The sequence below is a fragment of the Asterias amurensis genome, chromosome 6 (assembly GCF_032118995.1).
Source record: "Asterias amurensis chromosome 6, ASM3211899v1".
Classification (NCBI taxonomy): domain Eukaryota; kingdom Metazoa; phylum Echinodermata; class Asteroidea; order Forcipulatida; family Asteriidae; genus Asterias; species Asterias amurensis.
Genome location: NC_092653.1, coordinates 12467930 through 12490550, shown reverse-complemented (window position 1 = coordinate 12490550; position 22621 = coordinate 12467930). Strand labels below are relative to the sequence as shown.

Genomic DNA, 22621 nt, shown 5'->3' with positions numbered 1-22621 from the left:
TAGATGTTTAGTCCCGCGTCTATCCAATAATCTCTTACTCTAAAGGCACTGGACACCTTTTGTAATTGTCAAAGACTAGCATTATTACTTGCTGTAACCTAACATGTATAACATAACAAATCTGTGACAAGTATGACTCAATTGGTCATGGAAGTTTCAGAAGAGTAGCCCTTGGGATGCCTAATAAAAAGCTTCAGGCGAGAAGTCTTTGTATATTTGAGTGTGAAGTCAACTTTTTTTCATCAAAACTACAATACTTCACAGGTAGCCGTTTCTCACAATGTTTTACAATATCAACAAGTATTTTGAGCAATCACCAATAGGATCCAGTGCCTTTAAGTATAAGACCCCTCATTACAAAGCATCGTGTTAACAGTTAACATGTGCTGTGCACAGCTAGCCATATCACCGGGGTGAACCCCCCTCTCCTAGCGATAAGTGTTGTTTACGTGCACCACACAACACACGGGACCAACGGCTTTACGTCCCATCCAAAAGACAAAGCAATAATGGTTTAATAAGTGCCTAGCTTAAGGACACAAGTGTCACGATCAGGAACTCACACTTTGATGATCAGAAACATTAGAGTCCACACTTCGCTTGACCGCTCGGCCACGATAAGCCATTTTCATATAACACCAAACCGTGTCATCCTATATCTAAACGGAAACCAGTCAACTCGCCCGTAGCGAAGTCGACCAATACAAAGTTGCCTTATCAAATCATCATCACACTGTGATATTATCCTTTAAAGGCACTGGACACCTTTTGTAATTTTCAAATACCATTCTCACTCGGTGTATGCAAACATATGCATGCCATAGCAAATCAATTTTTTGTTCAATTTGGTCATAGTGAAATTATGTCAAAGTTTCAAGAGAACAAAGAAAGAAAAAACACAATTATTGCCCACTTTGCTTTGTGTGTTTTCAGATACCTGAAGTTTTGTTTTAAATATTATTTGAGTGGGAAATAACCTCTTTCTCAACAACTACGTTAATGCAGAGGTTGTATACTAGCAACAGGTCACCTTGCTTGATACCAAGTCAGTTTAAATGCTAACAGTTAACTTGAATGGTTACCAATAGTGTCCAATGCCTTTAAGATACGTGTCATGTCTTTACGTAGTTCACAAGAAAGGTAGAGCAAATAAAATCATCAGACAAGTTGCTTTAAATACAAAGTAATGGCCAGAGTTTGGGACAATATTACCCTAAGAAGTCAGCTCAACCCGAACTAATTGAACATAAATACTATTGCTACCGCATACAATATTAACGCCATAGCTGTAGGCGATGTCATTATAGACCACGGAAAGGATGTGATGACATGCGATCAACCTCGTGTCCACGTTCAGCCTCTGATAAGAGGGACAGATTGACTTTGAATGGAGCACAAAATAACGAAAGTCATTTTGGGACACATTGGAAGAACATACGGAAGATGGAGATAGAACACAAACATTATGCCTACTTTAGGAAGTATAGTTTTGTTGAAACACAAGACTCAATCTTCGATCTACAAACAAAGTTATTTAAACTTCTCTTAAAATATGCACATCGTAATGGCAATTGTGCATTTTTCTGATGCTCCATAAATCTGGAACTCTAAACCATGAAATTTCTGAGTCACAAAATCTTTAGACATTTACAAAAGAACTCTTGAAGCACACTGTTCAGCAATGCTTATAAAATACTCTATAGTGTTCATGTACTTGATTTTATTGGTGCATGTATCTTTTTGTATTCTTTTATTTAATTTGTTATCTATAATTATAGAATTCCAAGTAAACCATTTGTTTTTGTTTTAATTTTCCAGCGTTTCGAATGATAATATTTGGTTAAAGGCAGTGGATACTATTGGTAATTGTCTAAGACTAGCCTTCACAGTTGGTGTATCTCAACAACTGCATAAAATAACAAACCTGTGAAAATGTGAGCTCAATCGGTCATCGAAGTTGCGAGATAGTAATGAAAGAAAAAAACAACCTTGTCACACAAAGTTGTGTGCGTTTAGATGGTTGATTTCGAGACCTCAAGTTCTAAATCTGAGGTCTCGAAATCAAGTTGGTGGAAAATTACTTCTTTCTCGAAAACTATTGCACTTCAGAGGGAGCCGTTTCTCACAATGTTTTATACCATCAACCTCTCCCCATTACTCGTCACCAAGAAAGGTTTTATGACAATAATTATTTTGAGTAATTACCAATAGTGTCCACTGCCTTTAAGGATAATTCTATACAAAGCCGTGCTATTATTATGTTTGTGACTTATGTGAAACGCTGGAGTTTTTCATTTATCATTTATGTCAGCCATGGTTAAATAATTTGTGTTGTCTCAGATGATCAACCTAATCTTGTAGGCCTACTGGGACCTCTCACTGTGAATACAGATCGTTTTTGCAGCAGTTTTTTTTCTAATAGCACAACGGACTGGAAGTATTCTTCCCTATGCCTAAGCCCATGATAACACGAAAGACATTGGTTTCAAACTTGGTTCATTATTAAATTCAATCAGTAGTTAATCAATGTCATCAATTGTGTATGAGCCAAAGCATACATTTTTTTTTGTCATACACCGGTGTATAAAAACAGCCTTTTCCGAGTTCTGTGAAAAACAAATCCACGGGCAAATTATCCCGAATCCCACTCGATTGCCTGTGGATTATGGTTCATTACTCGCGAAGTGTTTAATATTTTCATTGCTAATACAGATCGACTTAAAGGATTTGGGTACTTTTTCAAAATGTCCATAGCTTTACATCAAACCTACAGGGTTTGAAGATAATGGTAGTTGAAAGCTTCCCTTAAAATATTACTTACCGAGGTGCTGTTGTTTTTGAGAAATGAGTAAAACAAAGTCATACAAATACGTTTGTAAATGCTTAAAATAATTTTGGTCTCATGAGACCAAAATTATTTTCATGACATTGTTTAACTCATTTCCCCAAGACTACAACACCTCATCAATACGTAATATTTTCATGGAAGCTTTCTACTATCATTATCTTCAAACTGTGTAAGTTTAGTGTAAATCTGTGGACATTGTGTTTTTTGTCCGTACAAAAAGTACATACACCCTTTTAGGGGGAAAAACCTAGTATTTTCTGTATCCCTGATGCAAAACTAACTTCTATTTAGCCATAGGTAATAGACAATCAATTTATGAACACTAAGCTTATAAATTTGCTTCATTATTTGGCTTGTACCCTTAATTGCTACGATTTATTTTTGCACTTTTGTTTTTATTAGTATAGTCTTTTAATGATCTTCCTTGTTGATAGGTGTAGAAACGCAACTGAAGAATGTTGAACATTAGTCTTAAATGCCTTTTAAAGGAAACAATTGAATGACTAGAGCGAACTTTAATGAAAAGAAAACAAATCACGAGTGCCTCAAAACGAAACTGGGCAACGGTAAGAAGAAACCCTAGCTTGATTGAATAACTGGAAACATGTGGAATTTGAATTCGTCAGTAAAAAATCAAATTAGCTGCATTTACCTTCGTAATAGGCTTGTGCCTCCACAATATTTTTATGTTTAACATTATTTGTGTTATGTCCTGTTAAAGAATAAATGTTATTTTGACATGACTTGAATCTAATTTATTGACACAAAGATTCATGGAAACATTATGTCAAGGCCTTACGAGTGTTCCTCGAGAATAGTTTGGCAATTGCCAAGTTCTTGAATAAAAGCTCCATCTCCAAGGAATTCAGACACCACTTCGTACCGTGGACACCTTTTTACAGCCCCTCATTTGCGGAACTCACATCAATCATTAACCTAAACAGTTCAGTGTTTCCTCTCGTGAGACTGTACCAAGTCAGATACAAGACATTTGATTCAGTCTTTCTGATCAACTCGATTAATGTGAAACACGGCACTAATGACACCTCGACTAAAGGGGGTCCGTGGAAGGAGCACTGACACATTGATGGGGGTATGATTGAGGGCGATTGATGGGTGAATGGTTGGGGGAGGTCTTTGAGCTCCAAGGGGCTCGGAGGATGCCGAGTGAGACTTTTAAGATCTGGTGAAACAGGAAATTTGAGTAGAGTCGATGCGTGATTGCAATGAGCGCGAAGCGAGGATGGCGGAGGGGCATGTTTTGACTTAGGACAGACACAGATTGACGTCGATGAAACTGTCTCTTCGTGAGTCCATTGTGTTTTGTTCCTTTCAAAAACATAAACCACTGAGGCTTTGGTTAAACTTCAACCCCCCCCCATAAGAAAAAAAAAATCTCAACCAATTACACTGCCGGTGCTGTCTTGCTCATTTTGTTTGTGCCATACGGAGAACAAGAGAAAAACAGGAAAACAAAGAGACATCAAAGGGAAAGCTAAATAAAAAGATGCTATACAAAGACATGTTAGAACAAAAAGAAGAAAAAAACACCCTTGTCAAACGAAGTTGTGTGATTTGATTTCGAGACCTCATATTCTAAATCTGAGGTCTCGAAATCAAATTGGTGGAAAATTACTTCTTTCTCGAAAAGTACGTCAATTCAGAGGGAGCCGTTTCTCACAATGTTTTTATACTATCAACCTCTCCTCATTACTCGTATCAAAGTAAGGTTTTATGTTAAGAACTTTTTTTATGTAATTTACCAATAGTGTCTAGTGCCTTTAAGGAAAATCTTTGTCCAGCACTCAGAACTGTAATTAACACTGTGTGGACGTGTGTAAGTCTAAATATGGTTTCAAGTCCTTAGTTACATAGTGTGGACTGCTTTTATTCTCAGGTCCACACTTCAAAGTATCGTTAAAACACTCACACATTTTGATCATTGTTTATAGACAGTGAACATGCAAGTTATTGGAGATTGAATAGTGTTTACTCACTTTGAAAAGTTGAATTCCGGGAAGGAAATGCTGTTTTTAATCATCACTGTGAAATTTGCAGCTTCTCGAAGAACTGGCGTTCTCGACCTAGTTGGAACAAATAAAAACAAACTTACATTAATAGACATAGATATGATGTGTAACTAAGTCTAAGATACCCCTTTACCAAATTAATGCGCATGTGCTTCTTTGAAACTTGTTTAAAGACACTGGACACTATTCGTGATTGTCAAAGACCAGTCTTCTCACTTTGCATATCTCAACATATGCATAAAATAACAAACCTGTGAAAATTTGACCTCAATTGGTCGTCGAAGTTGCGAAATAAGAAAGAAAAAACACCCTTGTGTGCTTTCAGATTCTTGATTTCGAGACCTCAAATTCTAAATTTCGATGTCTCGAATTCAAATTCGTGGAAAATTACTTCTTTCTCGATAACTACGTCACTTCAGAGGGGGCTGTTTCTCACAATGTTTTATACTATCAACCTCTCCCCATTACTAGTTACCAAGAAAAGTTTTATGCTACTGACTATTTATTTTGAGTTATTACCAATAGGGCCCACTACCTTTAAGAAATTATCAGGGTACTAATCACAGGGTACGTTCAAACATGGGCTTAAACTAGTCCTTAATCCAAAAGTGCTGAACTAACCCTCAACACCCAGCAGGGTGGATATGTGCGCATTAACAAGTCTTTGTTAATGTTGTCTTTTGGCTGGTATTCACATCCAGGTAAGCATAATTTGGTTGTGCTTAGGTACTTGTTGCGCTCAATCAGTTATACGCGCCTTTTAGCTGTGACTAGCCAAACGAGGTATGTAAACACTGGTACCATGCATTGATATAGTCTATGCACCCGAGATCAAGGGCACCAACCAAAAGGTTTGAATTCATTTGGGGTCCCTGGGATCTTCAACCGAGTCGAGCTTCCAACCCCCTTAAAAGAAAACGCGTGACGTCACTTCATCTTTCTAAATCACAGACAATAAATATGAATAACCTCATATATTTCTCATAACTCGATGACGTAGGTACATATATGTAGACAAACACCCCTGGATAAGACGCTAACTTGAAGCTCACTCCAAGCTTAGAGTAGAACATGTAGGCCCTACTTGTGTTTTAAGATAGTGCACTGACTTCCACTTCATCGTCCATTTCAGGGCATTAGCGTTTTGCACCGGCAAAGGAAAAGCAATCTTTTTAATAAAAGATTCACAGATAACCAAACACGTTTTATTTTATCTTGTCCATACGCATGGATGGATGTGTTGAGTGATGCACGGGATAACAGCAATGGTCGAACGGAAGCAATAATAGAGCGATCCGTAAACTTCATTGAGACTACGCTTGACTTACGGTCAAGATGAAGAGTTTGTTTTTCTTTTAATAGAACTCGGTGAGTGTTTTTTTATATAATTTTTTTTTTAATCTGCGGTTTTCTGGGTACTGGTTTGGACTTATCACCCAGAGCGATGGTTACAGACCACAGTAAACATTTGGATTACATCCCGATATGTGGAGATTGTGCACTAATTCATCACCAGAACCAGGACCTCATTGATAAATTTTGCCGGCAGTCATCTGGATCGAATGTGAACGTGGATTTCTGTGCAGAACAGCTACATTGAATAATATTAAATAAACCTTTGATTTGTACATACAGACTGTTTTCTCCCTGAATAGTTGTCATGGCACCTGCTTACACAGCTGGATAAAAACGCAAACAGTGAAGATTTTACGGCACCCAAAACGAAGCTCTAGACCCTAAATGTAGTCCTAACTAGTTACTTTTAGATCGGTGAGTCAATGTTGTGCTCTATCTTTGCTATATTAAGGTAGGTTAAGGCAACATTTAGCACCATGCTATACATTTTGTGTACATAATAAGGATTACATTAAGGCCAAGGCTATACTTTGATGAGCAGATTCGGATTACGTCTAGGTTACATTAAAGTACATAGGGTTACATTTATCCCCAAGCTAAATGTTGGTACATTGTTGGGGCTTTTCTAGGCCCAGGCTACATTGTAGAACAGACTCAGTTTGCATTAGCCGAGGCTACATTGACGTATATATTGGGGGGGGGGGCTACATTTTGGCCCAGGATACATTATTGAGTGCCGCACAATGCCAGGCCCAGATTGGTAAAGATTTTCGGCTCAAAATATATACCAAGCACACACAATTCTGCTGGGACTGGCCTAGTTAACACACAATTCCATGATTTAATTGACTAATTGACTTTAATTGATCTTTATAACAAGTAAGACTTGAATAAACAACAAGTCTTTTTGTCGGGGTCATTACTAAGGAATTACCCTACCTTTAAAGTCACCTGGAAGTGGTATTTTTTCAAAATAAAGCTTTTGTCACTAATATATGTGTTTTGATGAGTGGAATGTGAATAAACAGTTAACTACTAACTAACTAATTTACAAATTTAAGAGTAGACCCCGACCCGAGAGGGCGCTGTTCGTGACGTCAATCGAGGCAGACTTTGCCTGTAATGCGTAGAGTAAACACAATTGCAAAGTACATGTCGGACCAAGTCGTGAGTTTGTAAGTTTCAAAAAAACAAAAAATGTGTTTTTTCCGGCAATGCCGACCAGGTATATTGCTGCTGAATGCAGAAAAACACTTTTTGAAATGTACCAACTCACGACTTGGACGTACATGTACTTTGCACGTGTGTTTACTATACGCATTACAGGCAAAGTCTGCCTCGATTGACGTCACAAAAGGGGTAGGCGGAGTCAGCCCCCAAACAACTTTATATATTTTTTAAACATATAAATCGTGACAAACAATTACTAAAAAATTGTTTTATTGTTCGTAAGCATATACTCTTATGTTTGAAAGAAAAAAAATCTATTTCCAGGTGACTTTAACCACCTAGAAGCACAATAAACAAGTCAGGTCACTCTCAATTCTCTACATTTCACAGTAGAAATTGTTAGTTAAGTTTGTCCCTCATTCCAAACACGATCTCTTTCCCCGTTTTAACTCTTCCCTAAGAAGTGCCAATCTGAGTCTCAGAATGAAGAGCTAAACAAAACATGATTTCACAGGAAAAAGCCTGAAGAGCTCTTAGGCTGAGGGTGGGAACGTCAGGAGAAGACGTAATGAGGGAAAAAGGGAGGGGAAAAGGATGCATCAAACTCTAAAGCACTAAAAGGAAAGGCACCGCCACCGACAACAAGCCAAGTACCATTGTGTATTAGTGGGTTGACTCTGTAGCATAGGTCAAGATGGAGCATCTCACTCGCAACTAGATGCAACGTTTTCGTTTTTGGCGTAGTCTAAGTGCCAGTTTTGAAATAATGATTCCCTTTCAACGAATCCTCTTAGGAGAGAGGTATAGAAGAAATAGAACAAGTACACAACAGGATTGTATTGAAACAATGTTTCTTTCACTCGATTTTATACACTATGATTTCGAGGAAACGTATTGATTTCGATGAAAATGATTTATTTAAAGGGAACAAAATAATAAATTTCTTTCCCGTTTACTGATCTCTCGAAACACCCGAATAAAATTTTCACTCACATTTGTGTTGATATGGGTTTGATTCGGGGTGTCGGTTAATTTTTTTTAAAAGTTTTGTGCAGTTCGTAAAAGTAAGAATTCGAAGACTAAAGTATTCAATTGAAAAAAAAGTAAAAAGAACAAAATCCAAAATTCCATCAAATTAAGGCTCGGTGTCTTCCAATCATAATTAAAATTAAATAAAGAAAATATATTTTGGGGATTACCTTAAAACTTCAAGCTTAAAATATTGGGACAATATAAATAAGTTTTGGCTTACTTTAGCGCTTGAAACTTTACCGAAAGCAGATATTTAAAATTGTGTTTTCCTGATATGCGGGAGTTCCTCTACCTTGTTATTAGTAGAGTTGGTTCCAAGAAGAACATCTTACAGTCTACCTTCAAGACTTGATTTAATCCTAAGTACACCAGCCCGAGGGTTATGCCCCACAAAGAACTAGATCAGCATCATGTTATTATTAAAAAAATGTCTTTCATATTTTTCATTTTTCACTCCTTGGTGTATTTTTATCTATACAGAAATCAAGGCAAATCTCTTCCCTCGTTGATTTTGAAAGGCCAGAGTCATTAATGTATTAAGTGGTTCCATCTTGCGGTGTACTACCGCTGGTATAACCACAAACAGCAATATCATAAATGACCCGATTTCCAATCCAAATAGCGTCTGACCTTAGGCTATCCGAGCCAGACTATGTTTTCGATCCAATGAGGCTACGTTATTAGATCATGTGATAATAATATCCCCTCGGGTCGCAGCCCTTCTAGGCAGTGAGATGAGTTGGTTATTCGCGTGTGATATTCCCAAAGTGCATGAAAGACGGTGTACTAGCCCAATGGCCTTACAATTTTAAAATCTCCCTTGTGGTACACTAAAGGCCGAGTTATATACGGTCGCGCGATGGTCGGGCGTCGGAAATCTAGACGCGCGATCATAAAAAGACACGGTTTTTGGGCCTTAGTCTTAGGATTGCGCACAAGATTTCCGTCGCACGAGCATCGCGCGACCGACTATAAACCGGCCCTAATACACTAATAAGAATGTTATGATGATCATCGTTATGAGGAACATCTATAGCCAAGACTTCTCTTTTCTTAGTTATGTTTTAATAAATCATCTTTTGTGACCCTCGCATTTCAGTCACCTTTTTGAAGCTACTTAAAAAAAATGGTTTCACTTGTTTTAATTAAGGGATGAAAAACATTGTCTGTATATATAAGAAGACGAAACAACGTCAAATGTTTACAGTTGCTTATGTAGAGAATTCACGAAAAAAAAAATCTAAATTGCAAACTTTGTTTTAGGAGTATATACATTAGACTAAAGTTAAACAATGCACCCAGTATGAAAGCAGTTTCTCTTGTTTGTCTATCTGAGCTAAGCTGTGGTCTTTTCCTTAAAAATATGATTATTTTTTGGGATATCGTCCGTCTAGAAATCACCACTCAACCAACGTTTCTACAGTGTCACAAAAACATTTATGCATTGTTGGGAAAATAAACAAGACTGTTTTACTTCAAGAAGTATTTACTTTAAGTTGAGCTACTGGAATTCAAGTTAAAGAAGTAGTCAACCATTGTTAAACAGTGACAATTAAAACAATCAAACAGTTAATTACTAATAACAAAACAAAAACCACTGAAATCAACAACGTTATCAAATTACTACATCTAGTTACATACTTAATCGGGTATCAAATGACAATCTTGAGGAGATCAAATTTTGAAAGGGAAGGGAAGGAATATAAAATATAAAAAAATACCGGTTAAATAAGAAATAAATCAAGAACCTCACATTAGGGGTTACGAGACTCTACGTTACGTTCACTTGTCATTCATAATAACCTAATAATAACCTAAGGTAATCTTCACGCCCGAACATTTAGTTTTAAAGCGTTGCCCCTTTTGTTTTTCTCAACAAAAAGGGGCAAAAGTCACAGTGTGTCCAAATTGTGTCAGGTTCCAGTGGTTACTTCTTCATAGTTTGGTTGTGTTATGTTATGAGGGATGAATATAAATATAAATGGTGTTCGAAAACAGCATGCTAACCAGTCCATTCAAGGATAAACAGTTGATGTGGGTTAGATATTAATGTTTGTGGTTGAATAATGCGCATGAAATGTAACAAGCATCACAGCAAATACCCTTGTCGAACGAGGCAACGAACGAGGCAACTTACAGATGCTATTTCAGATTTTTGGCCCCAAACATTAAAAAATAGATTTTTTAAGTGAATGGTATTTCAGAGAGTATCACCCGCTCTTAGGAATTGTTCTTTAAACTTTTACTTTTAATGGTCACAGGAACCATGATTTTTTTTTTTAAACGTTTCTTATAAAACACATGATTATTGGTCACGTGATATTTTATTGTCGGGATCCCGAAAAAAAATAATTTTGAGAACTTTATTTCACTGCTACTAATAATTGGCGGACTTTTTCGAGCAATGGCTCAAATGAAAGCTTGTAACGTTCTCGACCCCCATCAAAATACCTATTGAATTTTAAATCAAAATTTTTGGGTCAAATCGGCAAACAAATCTGACATAGCATCTTTACAGGCAACCAGTTCCAGACAATCTCAAAGAAGAAAAGTCATCCATGTTTGAATGTTCACATATTTTTCTCAGGGATCGTACGACAAATTACGTATGTGCTGCCAAAGTGATCATGTAGCATACACTGCAGTTGGTTGCCTCCAAGTTGCCCGTTAAAATTACTTGTGTGGCAAGGCCATTAAAGTACCAGCTTGCATGCCATACGCATTCCAATTCCATTCCCCTGGCGATCTTTCATAAAGATGTTTACCATTATTGTCAAACATTACACTAAAAATTACTCCAAAGAAGCTTATCAGGCTGGTAAATTATCACCTTTGAAAATAAAAATGTCCATAAACACAGCCAGTGACTTACGTACTCACGTAATTCAAACGTAAACGAAACTACATACGTAATTGGCTGTGTTTATAGAATATTCACTTACAAAGTTGATTTATTCATCGATTACAATTATCACATCAACAACGCAAACAGTAGATATTCAGCACGAAAATAAAACAATAAAAAGCAATTTCAAATAAATCAAAATATACTCTGGAAGAATGAGAGACATCATACCAAAAAACACGTGACTGGGGAGTATAAGGCCCTTTTCGAAACCACAGCTTAGGATTTGGATTCGGCTTCAGGCTCCTTCCTCTCGTCTGAAGCCCAGAGCGCGTAACCACACAGCACGTGCAATTGTCAAAACAACCGCGGGGCCAAGCTATAGCCTGAAGCCGAATCCAAAGCCGTAGCCGTCGTTTCGAAAAAGGGCCTATTTATTACCTTGGTAATTTGTCGTATTCTGTTGGACACCACGCTCGTATTTCGCACGTTTTGTTTACGCCTTTGTAAGGCCATGGCGCTGGTACACAGCGACCTGTTCTCATGCCTGCAGAGTACGCCGAGGAAAAACAAAGGGGATCAGGGAACCAGCCTAGAGAATGAACCATAAAGGTAGAAAAGTGTAGAAGTGGATCTTCACATAGAAATGAAATGCAAGGCTGAGATATTGTATTACAAGATAACCCAGATAAATATTTTCAATTAATATTCTTTTTATAGATCTTTCATTAAACACACTGGACACTATTGGCAAGTGTCAAAGACAAGTCTTCTCACTTGGTGCATCTCAACATATGCATAAAATAACAGACCTTTGAAAATTTGAGCTCAATCGGTCGTCGAAGTTGCGAGATAATAATGAAAGAAAAAAACACCCTTGTCGAATGAAGTTGTGTGCGGTTAGAGGTTGAACTTCTAAATCTGAGGTCTCGAAATCAAATTTGTGGAAAATTTCTTCTTTCTTGAAAACTACGTCACTACAGAGGGAGCCATTTCTCACAATGTTTTATACTATTAACCTCTTCCCATTATTCGTAACCAAGTAAGGTTTTATGCTAATAATTATTTTGAGTAATTACCATTAGTGTCCACTGTCTTTAAAGGTATTATAAAGGATTGGAACGGATATAAAACAGTTTTGTCTAATGTAAGGTACTGGTTATAAAGTTAGAAGCTATACTTTATGTAAAATGTGCCTAACCATAAAACCCTGTACTGTACAAGGCCTTTTTTTTTCTTTTTCTTTTTTTCAACAACGGTAACATTTTCTATTCCTCTTGGTTGTTCGTTTCGCTTCGACCATGAAGAATATTCTTTAATTACGCTTTATTTTCTGTTTGAACAGTGTTAAACATATTTGCACCCTTAAGAGATGATTAACCAAGGTTTGTATACGTGCTCTCCCGCAGACTCGGAAGTAATAACTTTGATTCACGAATGTAAACTGGAGTTGGTAAAGTTGGCATTTTATGATTACAAATTATTGCAAGATAAATAATTACAATAATTACAATAACTTTAAAGAGCAATTATTTCTAAAAAATTTGTTTTTCAAGTCCTTAATATTAAAAGCTGAGATCATAGGTTTCACGGTCAATTTCGGCAAATGAGCAGTCAATTAAACCACCAAGCTATTCTATGTCGCGCAAAATCAAATGCTACTGAAAAGGGTCATTCGATTTCGTTTTATGATTAGTCAAATGTAATGTTGTGTCATTCGATTTAACAAAATAATCATTCAATTTAACAGTTGATCAAAGCAGCATCCAATTTCACAGACGCTTCTTGAGGCGTGTGTCACGAAAACGAATGACGAAACGCTCAATTGAACGGAGTGCTTAAAGAACTTGACTCGACTCAAAACGAAATTGAATGGCCGAATCCTGAACTTGAAACGCAGTAACAACTGAAAGGGCAAAACAGCTTTAATTTGAAAGCATGAAAATGAAATTGGCTGTTCATTTATTGAATTCAACCGAGAAAACCTATGGTAAAAGTTTGTATTTTGGGAAATGATCAACAACATAATTATTACGATTTTTAAAAGCACACTAACCATTGCCGCCTGTGATATATTTTCCTATTGGGCACTGCTCGTCCGTTTGACATCTCCCAAACCACATATCTGGATCCTAAAAATTGAAAATAAATAAATATACATACATCATACAAAATACTATTATTCAATCTTATAAACAGAACGCAATAAAAATGAAATCATAATAAAACATTTAAACTCCCTAATGGTTATCAGATGAGATTTTTACCAAAAAAAAGGAGGAAAGTGTGGGTCGCATAAAGTCATGTGGTCGGGCTAAGTAACGAAAAATGAAAACGAATATGAATTGTTTACATGACCTATTTATGTTGATGTAGAAATGATTGTGTTCCATTCGCATTTAGAAAAAAAACAAACAACAAAAACACAATAAATATTATATTTGTACAAAATTGACAAACAATTCAGTAAAACAATCCGTACAAGTTCTGTACAATAACAACGAACGTTAAACTTATCGAGCCCGGTAAGAACGAAAACAAAATAGACTGAAATTCTTCAAATCATTTTACACGTTGTAAAAAGTCCTTAATGTTGTCTGTAAAACACAACATGTTGAAAACTAAAACTATTCTAAATTGTGATCACGTTTAGAGGAAGCAGTTAATACATCTGTCAACGTGTATCTTTATTGACTGCAATGCAATTTGCCTTAAGGTCACTTTTGAGAAGCTAAAAGCCCATCAAGTAGATTTGTCAGGTTGGTTGATTTATTCTGTCAAAACGAGCTTTTGAATGGATTTTTGTTTTGTTAACAAGAAATTAAATTATAATCTAATAATAGTGACTTTTTATAGCGCCTTAATCCCCACCTCAGTGGCCCTTAAGGCTATCAAACATCATTACTCCTTGGTCACTTGGCCAGTTCCTTAAACCATCTCAGCTTCATTGGGAGTATACAGTCTGTGCAACAAATATATAGCGCACTAAGCAAAATCAATCATAAGAACCATCTCTGTCCTATAAGGGTACAAACTTACTCTTGTGGATGCGAACTCACACCCTTGTGACGCAGCTTTTAAAACCTGAACATCTCAATTCACTAAAAAAAAAAACGCTCATATACGACTGTGCGGCACCTAAATGTAGCCCGAGCCCTAAATGTAGCCTGACATAAATGTAGCCCGAGCCCTAAATGTAGCCCGGACCTAAATGTAGCCCCAAGCATGTACCTAAATGTAGCCTGACCTAAATGTAGCCCCAAGCATGTACCTAAATGTAGCCTGACCTAAATGTAGCCCCAAACATGTACCTAGATGTAGCCCGGACCTAAATGTAGCTACATTTATGTCAGGCTACATTTAGGGCTCGGGCTATACATTTGTGCCGCACATACGACACACCGATTGCATTGGGTGATGACGAATTTTGTTTTGTGTTGCACGTACTACGCCGAGGTGTGATAAGCAATGGTATACAGAAAGGCTAACAAATTGCAAACAACAAACCCTAGACAACAGCCGGGCTTGTCACTTGAATGTAAAATATCTAATTTGGGAAGCAAATATATCCATGACGGTTGGTATGGTCTGTGTGATATTTGTGTTTCTAGAGATATTTAGTAAATCATTTTTTTTCCCGCGATTTTGTAATATAAATATATAAGTATATCGAGTCATTACAAGGATTAATTATAAAAGCTGTGATTTCGAGCGTAAAAAGGAACCGAAATAAAATAAAATAATGTTATTCGCGTATTGTGAGTGAAGATATCCTTTACAGACTTATTAAATTCATAAAAACCGTGTATGGACACAAGATGCTTGGTTAAAGCCATAGGACCCTATCGGTACAGAAAAAAAAAAAAGTTCACAGATTTACAAATAACTTACAGGGTTTACAGAAGGTAGTGGTGAAATACTTCTCTTGAAATATTATTCCATGAAATGCTTTACTTTTTGAGAAAACAGTAAAACAATATCAATTCTCGTTAACGAGAATTACGGATTTATTTTAAACACATGTCATGACACGGCGAAACGCGCGGAAACAAGGGTGGGTTTTCCCGTTATTTTCTCCTGACTCCGACGACCGATTAATCCCAAATTTTCACAGGTTTGTTATTTGATATAGAAGTTGTGATACACAATACTGTTTACCGAAAGGGTCCAATGGCTTTAAAAAAAAGAATGTTGAGTCCCTAAATTAATAACTCGAAAATAATCCGTATTCTCACTTATCGCTTTATTTAAACATAATGATATTGATTAAAGTCTTGCAATTAAGTCAAAATGCAACTTAGTGAACGCACCGACGGTAGCGACCAATTAATTAAATTTCCAGACAATGTAAATTGTAAGACTGGAGTCCCTGCATTAATGGTGATCCGTTCAAACGAACACTCAGATCATCCGTCGTATTTTGAGGCCAATTCGAATAGATTAGTGTGTAAATGAGTTGGCTGGTTGATATACCGCAGGTCATAACTGTTTTTGTTTTTTTTTTTTTTTTTTTGCATCTGAAAGCACACAGCTTCGTGTGAAAAGGGCGTTTTTTCTTTCATTATAGTCTCGTAACTTCGACAACTGTAAAGGCTAGTCTTTGACAATTACCAATAGTGTCCACTGTCTTTAAGATGCAATATGTGCTGGAAAAAAAGATTTCTGAAGTCAAGCCCAAAGTATAATATTATAGAGCACAAGATAGTGCCTGGTCACACTGCATTATTTAGCTGACAATCTCATTCTTCTATTAAGCATAATTATGTGGTGCTTATAGCTACATTTTGTTCTAAAGGCAATGGACACTATTGGTAATTACTTTTAAAAAACTATTAGCAGTAAACCTTACTTGGTAATGAGTAATGGGGAGAGGTTGATTATATAACAAATTGTGAAAAAAACGGCTCCCTCTGAAGTGACGTAGTTTTCGAGAAAGAAGTAATTTTCCACGAATTTGATTTTGAGGTCTCGAAATCAAGCATCTGAAAGCACACAACTTCATGTGACAAGGGTGTTTTTCTTTCTTTATTATCTCCGACGACCAATCGAGCTCAAATTTTCACAGGTTTGTTATTTTATGCATAATGTTGTGATACACCAAGTGAGAAGACGTGTCTTTGACAATTACCAATCGTGTCCAGTGTCTGTAAGCAGCTCTTTGTTATTTCGGTCATGTAAGTCGCAATGGGTCGATCACTGTTCATCACATGGACACAGTGTCTATTCAAACAGTCATTGTCTGTAGGTGTGTGTCTTTGCTGAGGAAATGTTACTGATCAAACAAATTGGATAAAGATAAAGATTTACTATGCTGGAGAAACATGGGTGCTTCAAACTCTAGATCTAAGAAATTAGGCTCTGCTGAAGGAGATGTTTCGCGTAGTTATTTTATTTATTTATAAATAACGCTGAAGTCATTCCTCAAGCTTAGACACCACATCACCTTGTTAAAGGAACACGTTGCCTTCTATCGGTCGAGTTGGTCTTTGAAAAAAGTTTGAAACCGTTTGTTATGAAATGCAAATGATTAGATTAATAATTTCACGGTTTTCCCTTTTACGTCGCGAAGAAACACGGTCGGCCATTTTTGTGAAGTCAAAATTTTTTCTCCATAAAATGGCCGACCGTGTTAGTTCGCGACGTTAAAGGAAAACCTTGCAATTTCGAGTGATACTTGTGTGGATCATTACATTTCTAATTTTAAATGATCTCTAACCATTTGCATTCCATAACAAACGGTTTCAAACGCTTTTCAAGGACCGACTCGTCCGATCCAAGGCAACGTGTTCCTTTAATATTTGTCATCTGTTGATGTCACACTTGAAGCTTCAAAACACCCTCACTAAAGAAAATTTACGATGCAAGCCCCCCCCCCCGACCCCAACCACTTTACCCCCGACCGTATTGGGACGGTTCACTAATACTTCGGCCGCAGGCTTCTAATGTTACGCTTTACCCGTTTGACAGAAAATTTCATCGGAGAGATACCCCCTCTTCCGGCCTAAAAAATGTACCTGTCTTCTCTCGTCAGAGTTGAGATAAATTCTCCATTCAGTAATAAAATAGTCGTCAATCAAAATATACCCTGCAGTGTGGGGTCACTTATCTTTGTAATTGGCGGCTGTTTTCAAACCAATCGTGTCGCCAATTTATGCCAAGAGTTGTAACTCGCTAAAACTGTATTGAGTTGAGATGAATGCGTGGCCGCGAAGAAAACAAATGATCATATAAAACGGCGTCTGTAAAATATCAAAATTGAGCTTCAGGCGTGCCAACATAGACATTTATCACGGTGTGGTCATCTTGGTTTTACTCTATTCCAACTCATTAAAACCAAACTGAGGCTGGACGAAATAATAGTATGGTGCCATGCGCAATCAATGTTAACATTCATTACTGTTATTGGAAACGGGGAACACGGCCAAGATGGTGACAGCGTGATAAAGGTCTAACTTTCGCAAATATAAAATGTCATTGGACAATTATAAACTACGGAAAAGGGAAAGAAAAGAAGAGGGGTGGAGGAATTTCACCAATGGATTGATCCCGTTTTCTACTTGAGTATTCTCGAAGCCAACTCTAAGAATGGAGGACATGGAAGTCAAACAGCTATTTGATACTGTGTCGAAGTGGGTTATGCTTGTATCAATTACCATGTCTCGTTTCTAATACGTGGCTGGTTGTGCAAATTAGATTTGTACTTCACGCGAGACCCGGCTGGCGTTTTTTTTTTTTTGTATGTGAGCGGGAAGAGTTGAATATACTCCCTTTTTCACAGTGTTGTTGAAGCTCATTTTACGCCAATTCTAAGACGGGTTGTCAAAATCAGTATGAGTTCTTTTGTATAGGTGAAATAACAAAAATTATGTTCTGTTTCAGGAGCACGTTCATCAGAATTCGCAATAGAAGGGCATCAAATACAATGACATAATTACACCCCTTTTAAACGTAATGTTAGAGACTTGCAATTTTGTTCTCACTTTAATAAGAACTCTATCTATTTGAAAATGAGTGCATCACAAAACTGAATTCGACCTTAGAGCCTCTCTGTAAGTATTTTTTCCTTTTCTTGCTTAGGTAGTTCTCGGTAAGTGTGCCGTGATACGGTTTAAACGGATCTGTAAAAACAATTTAATCTGGTCGACCATGCCCGAAGTATTATTTTACTAATTCTTATTTTGATGCATGCAAGTTAAGGCTACCCTGGGACGAGCCCGGCACAGACTTCTCCGCCGAGACCCAGCCCGCGAACCAAATACGCCATCACGTCACATTTTTTGACACAAAACACGATAAAAATCTCGCCCGACGATGTATTTTGTTTCTTCAAGCTTCAAAGGCTTTAAGATACCATCTGATATACTATCTGATGTTATGTTGTGTAGACTCAAAGGGGGAACAAAATCATCCATATAAAATACAAGGTCTTCGGGTTAATGGCTTCGAGGAAACGTGTGGGGCCATTGAACTACCTCGGCATAGTTGGGAGTTTAGTTGGTTGTAAACATTTAGTTTATTTTCGAAATATTCCGATGAGTTTTCTTTTATGAATTTTAGTTTGTGAAGTGCGGTTGTAAACGATTGGGATAGCCCTTAGAACGTATTGACAAAAGCTGATTTTAAAAAGATATATTACACAATTATGTTCCGACACCCATAATGCAAGTGAACCCTGACACTCTAACCCAAACCCTATCCAAACCTAAATCAAACTCTAACCTAACTGTAATTTTAATCAAAACTCTGACCCTTATCCATAAACCTAACCCTAACTTAACTCCAGCGTTTAGATCACGGCTATGGTTATGGCTAGATCACTGCATCACTGGGGTGTTTATAATATATCAGCGCCGTTCTGGTCACCAATCTTTATGATTTTGTCGCGGGAAGTGTTCTGACTAAAAGAAACATTGTCGCAAAACGTCTTTGTTTGGATTTGAGCGTTCACTTTCTACAACTAAAACTGTCGCCAGTTGTGTGACTCAAAAAGTTTACAAGTGTTTAAAATGAAATGTGCACAGGGTTGAAACTTTGACCTATTTTTCAAGTTAACAATAATTACACGTCTACGTATTTTTATAAGTATGTACATTTTTCTGGACGAAAACATCTTGCAATCTTGTACTATTTTGCCATCAAGCTATGTCTTGCTGTAATATTGCCCACAGGTAGATTTTAGTTAAGATTGTGTTACATGAACAGACCAATCAGAGGAATGGTTTACTAAAAGGCGGTATGAAGTCGCACATAAAAGAGGGTGATTAAATTCAATAGATTTGGGGTCCGGAGGGTGTGTTAATTATTGATCGTTGTGCCATTTTAGCCCAGGGGTTCAAAACGACGAAGACCAATGCGTTCAGTGTATAGAGAAACCAAGCCGGAACAAATGTTTGATTGTTATTCCTCTTTAACACGCGTATATACGGTGACTTGTCTATATCCCGACGCCGCTATTTTCGAAACCCCTATAGTTCCGACATCCCTATGTTCTGACAGCCCTATGTTTCGACAACCCTTTGTACCGAAAAAAACCCTGATGATTTACACGAAGGCTTAGTGTCAGGGTAAAGGTTATGGTATAAGGAAAAAAAAATACTTAAGACGTCGCAACGTAGGGGTGTCGAAACATAGGAATGTTGGAAACATGGGAATGACGGAACAATGTTCCGACATTTCTTTGTTTCGACACCCCTATGTTGCGACGTCCAAGTGTGTAGTGTTTCTACCAACAATTCTAACAAACGAGCCTTCACTTTCAATTCACCATTTTATTTTGTATAGGGATAAAAGCCAGTCCCAAGTGTCCTATATGTATCAATGTAAGTTACGATGCGTTGCGAGTTTTGGCAAGTCGTGTACCACAAATGACAAGGATTTATGTGTGGCGCATATACAACAATTTATAGTCACAGCTGGGAAACGTGTGACTGTATCTACATGGGTATCTACATTATATGTTGTATAGATAAGAAGACAACTGATCTCCGCCTTCAATTATTCATTGCTAATTTGGATGTCAACGATAGACACTCGTCTTCGTTTATTTTGTTGCGTTTTTTTTCTTCTCTTTAATCTCTTTGTGGCAGCTGCTTGTTAATATTTCGTGTAAAAGTGGCAACCGGATAAAACGTTACTGTTGAGTTTAAAAAAATCCCGGTCATCTCTGTATAGCGTTGCATACACTGTTCAGACAATAACTTCTCAAAAATGTTGCTTAATTTCGAACGAAAACATTTCAGACAATACTCTTCTATAGGTTTAAGAAGCTCAATGTAGTTACAGAATGCAATCAAAGTAAAAAATTCAATCGGTTTTCTTTATCTCACACTACACGGCGTATGAAAGTAAAAACGTAAAAACGTAAGTCTATCACCGTCAACGCAAAGTAGTGGTTTTACAGAATGGAGCACAGCGCCCTCAAGCGTCGGTGCTTCCAATTTAGGCGAAATAACACATTTTTGGTTCGGGCCCTACTCAATTCGTTGCACTAAACTTACATTGACTTACCTCTGGACAGATGCCACGAGTTTGTTTTGGAGTAATCACCATGTTGGTCATGACGAAAAAAGCGTTCGTTTGCTGCTGGAAGGGAGAGAAGGTAAGAAAGGGATAAGAGTTGTTACATGTCATCCCTCCTCCACAACCACCTCAAAAATCACCTTTTTTTAAATGATAGACTCATCTGAAAAAACTTGTTTTATGAAAAAAACCTAGTGACACAAAAGAACAGTGAAAGGCTAGTTCGGTTAAACGGTAAAGGGTGCGATTTGATCCCTATGTATTAACAGTGTTAGTTTAAAGGCATTGGACATAATTGGTAATAACTCAAAGTAATTATTATCATAAATCCTTACTTGGTAACGAGTAATGGGGAGATGTTTAATAATATAAATTATTGTGAGAAACGGCTCCCTCTGAGTAAAGTAGTTTTCGAGAAAGAAGTAATTTTCCACGAATTTGATTTCGAGACCTCGGTTTTAGAATTTGAGGTCTCGAAATCAAGCCTCTGAAAGCACACAACCTTGTGTGACAAGGGTGTTTTTTCTTACATTATTATCTCGCAACTTCGATGACCGATTGAGCTAAATGAGATACAGCAAGTGATAAGTGGTCTTTGACAATTACCAATAGTGTCCAGTGTCTCTAAACTAAGTAGGTCTAATTTAGTTTAAAACCTGGTCCAGGCCATCTACACGAAAGCAAAAATATTCACATTTCAATTACATCTTTTACATACATATTTCTTGTGGATAGTCAGAAACTGTTAGCAAAACTTCCCTTACGTTTTACTTTCTGCATGTAATGCCGTTGGTTGCCTGGAACAAGTGCCCCGTGGCAATGTGTTTAAACATGTTCAAAAGTGCACAAAACGAGGTAATATTATACACTGCAAAAATTGCGGTGTTAAAATTGATACCTTAGGTTTTGCCAAATATAAATAACGAAGGAGAATCAAAGTAACATCGTGGGGAGTTTAATAACACCAAATGTAAATGTGATGAAAAGACCCCAAGGATCTCACAGGAGCATTCCCAACGGTGCTGAGCTAATGAACTAAACATTGGTTTTTCCACGCACACTCCCATTACTGTACCAATCACAGTACATTGAAATGGAAAATTTGTATTAAAAAGTAGTAACTTAATGCTAAGATTGAAAAGTCCATGATCCATTTCGTTGTGGATACACACTCCCTATATTAAGTTACCCCGTGTGTAAACTTTGGGTTTGGTCGTTAAAATTGTTTACCACGATGCAAACATAATTTGTTCAGAACCTCATAAAACAAAAAAGTAAAACAAAATTCCATGATGGCAGTGATCACAGATACCACAAATCTTGCACGCAGGCTAAACTCAAAGTTGAAGTCCAAAATAACATTGTTAATTAGTTTTTATATTACCTAGTTCCCGTTCTCCATATCCTCGATAGGTATTTAACTCAGCACAACCAAACAAATTGAACCATGTTTCCACTCATCTCATCATGCAACATGCAAATCATGCACAAATCAATGCTGATCTCTCAAAATCAGTAGGTTGATACGTCACAGTCCGCGCATGGGCAGTCTAGGCAATTTAGTGCAATTTTCAGTCGGACTACTATAAAAAAAAATCTAAAAAAGTTCAACTAAATTTTTAAACATAGTTCAACCAAGAACAATTATGATACAAACATTGAATCTGCATCAGGGATAAAGAATAATTATTAATTATTTTTGTTTCATCAGGTGATTTTTTTTTCATAGAACTCGAGGAAGTACTGAGTTCACAGTGCTAACACAGTGGTGTAACGTCATTAACCAAAGAATTTGTATACAATTTATTATAAACAGATTTG

The 22621-nt window shown here is 37.0% G+C and overlaps 1 protein-coding gene across 1 annotated transcript in view; it reads right to left on the bottom strand.

Moving 5' to 3' along the window:
• The window catches only part of LOC139938495 (P2X purinoceptor 4-like), a 101846-nt gene that overhangs the window by 22307 nt on the left and 56918 nt on the right, over positions 1-22621 (bottom strand). Inside the window, exons 3-6 of the mRNA XM_071934056.1 lie at positions 20789-20860; positions 13338-13413; positions 11723-11828; positions 4846-4932 (exon numbers count right to left, since the gene is read on the bottom strand). Of these exons, the coding sequence (XP_071790157.1) occupies positions 4846-4932; positions 11723-11828; positions 13338-13413; positions 20789-20860 (341 nt within the window). The remainder of the gene's footprint in view (positions 1-4845; positions 4933-11722; positions 11829-13337; positions 13414-20788; positions 20861-22621) is intronic.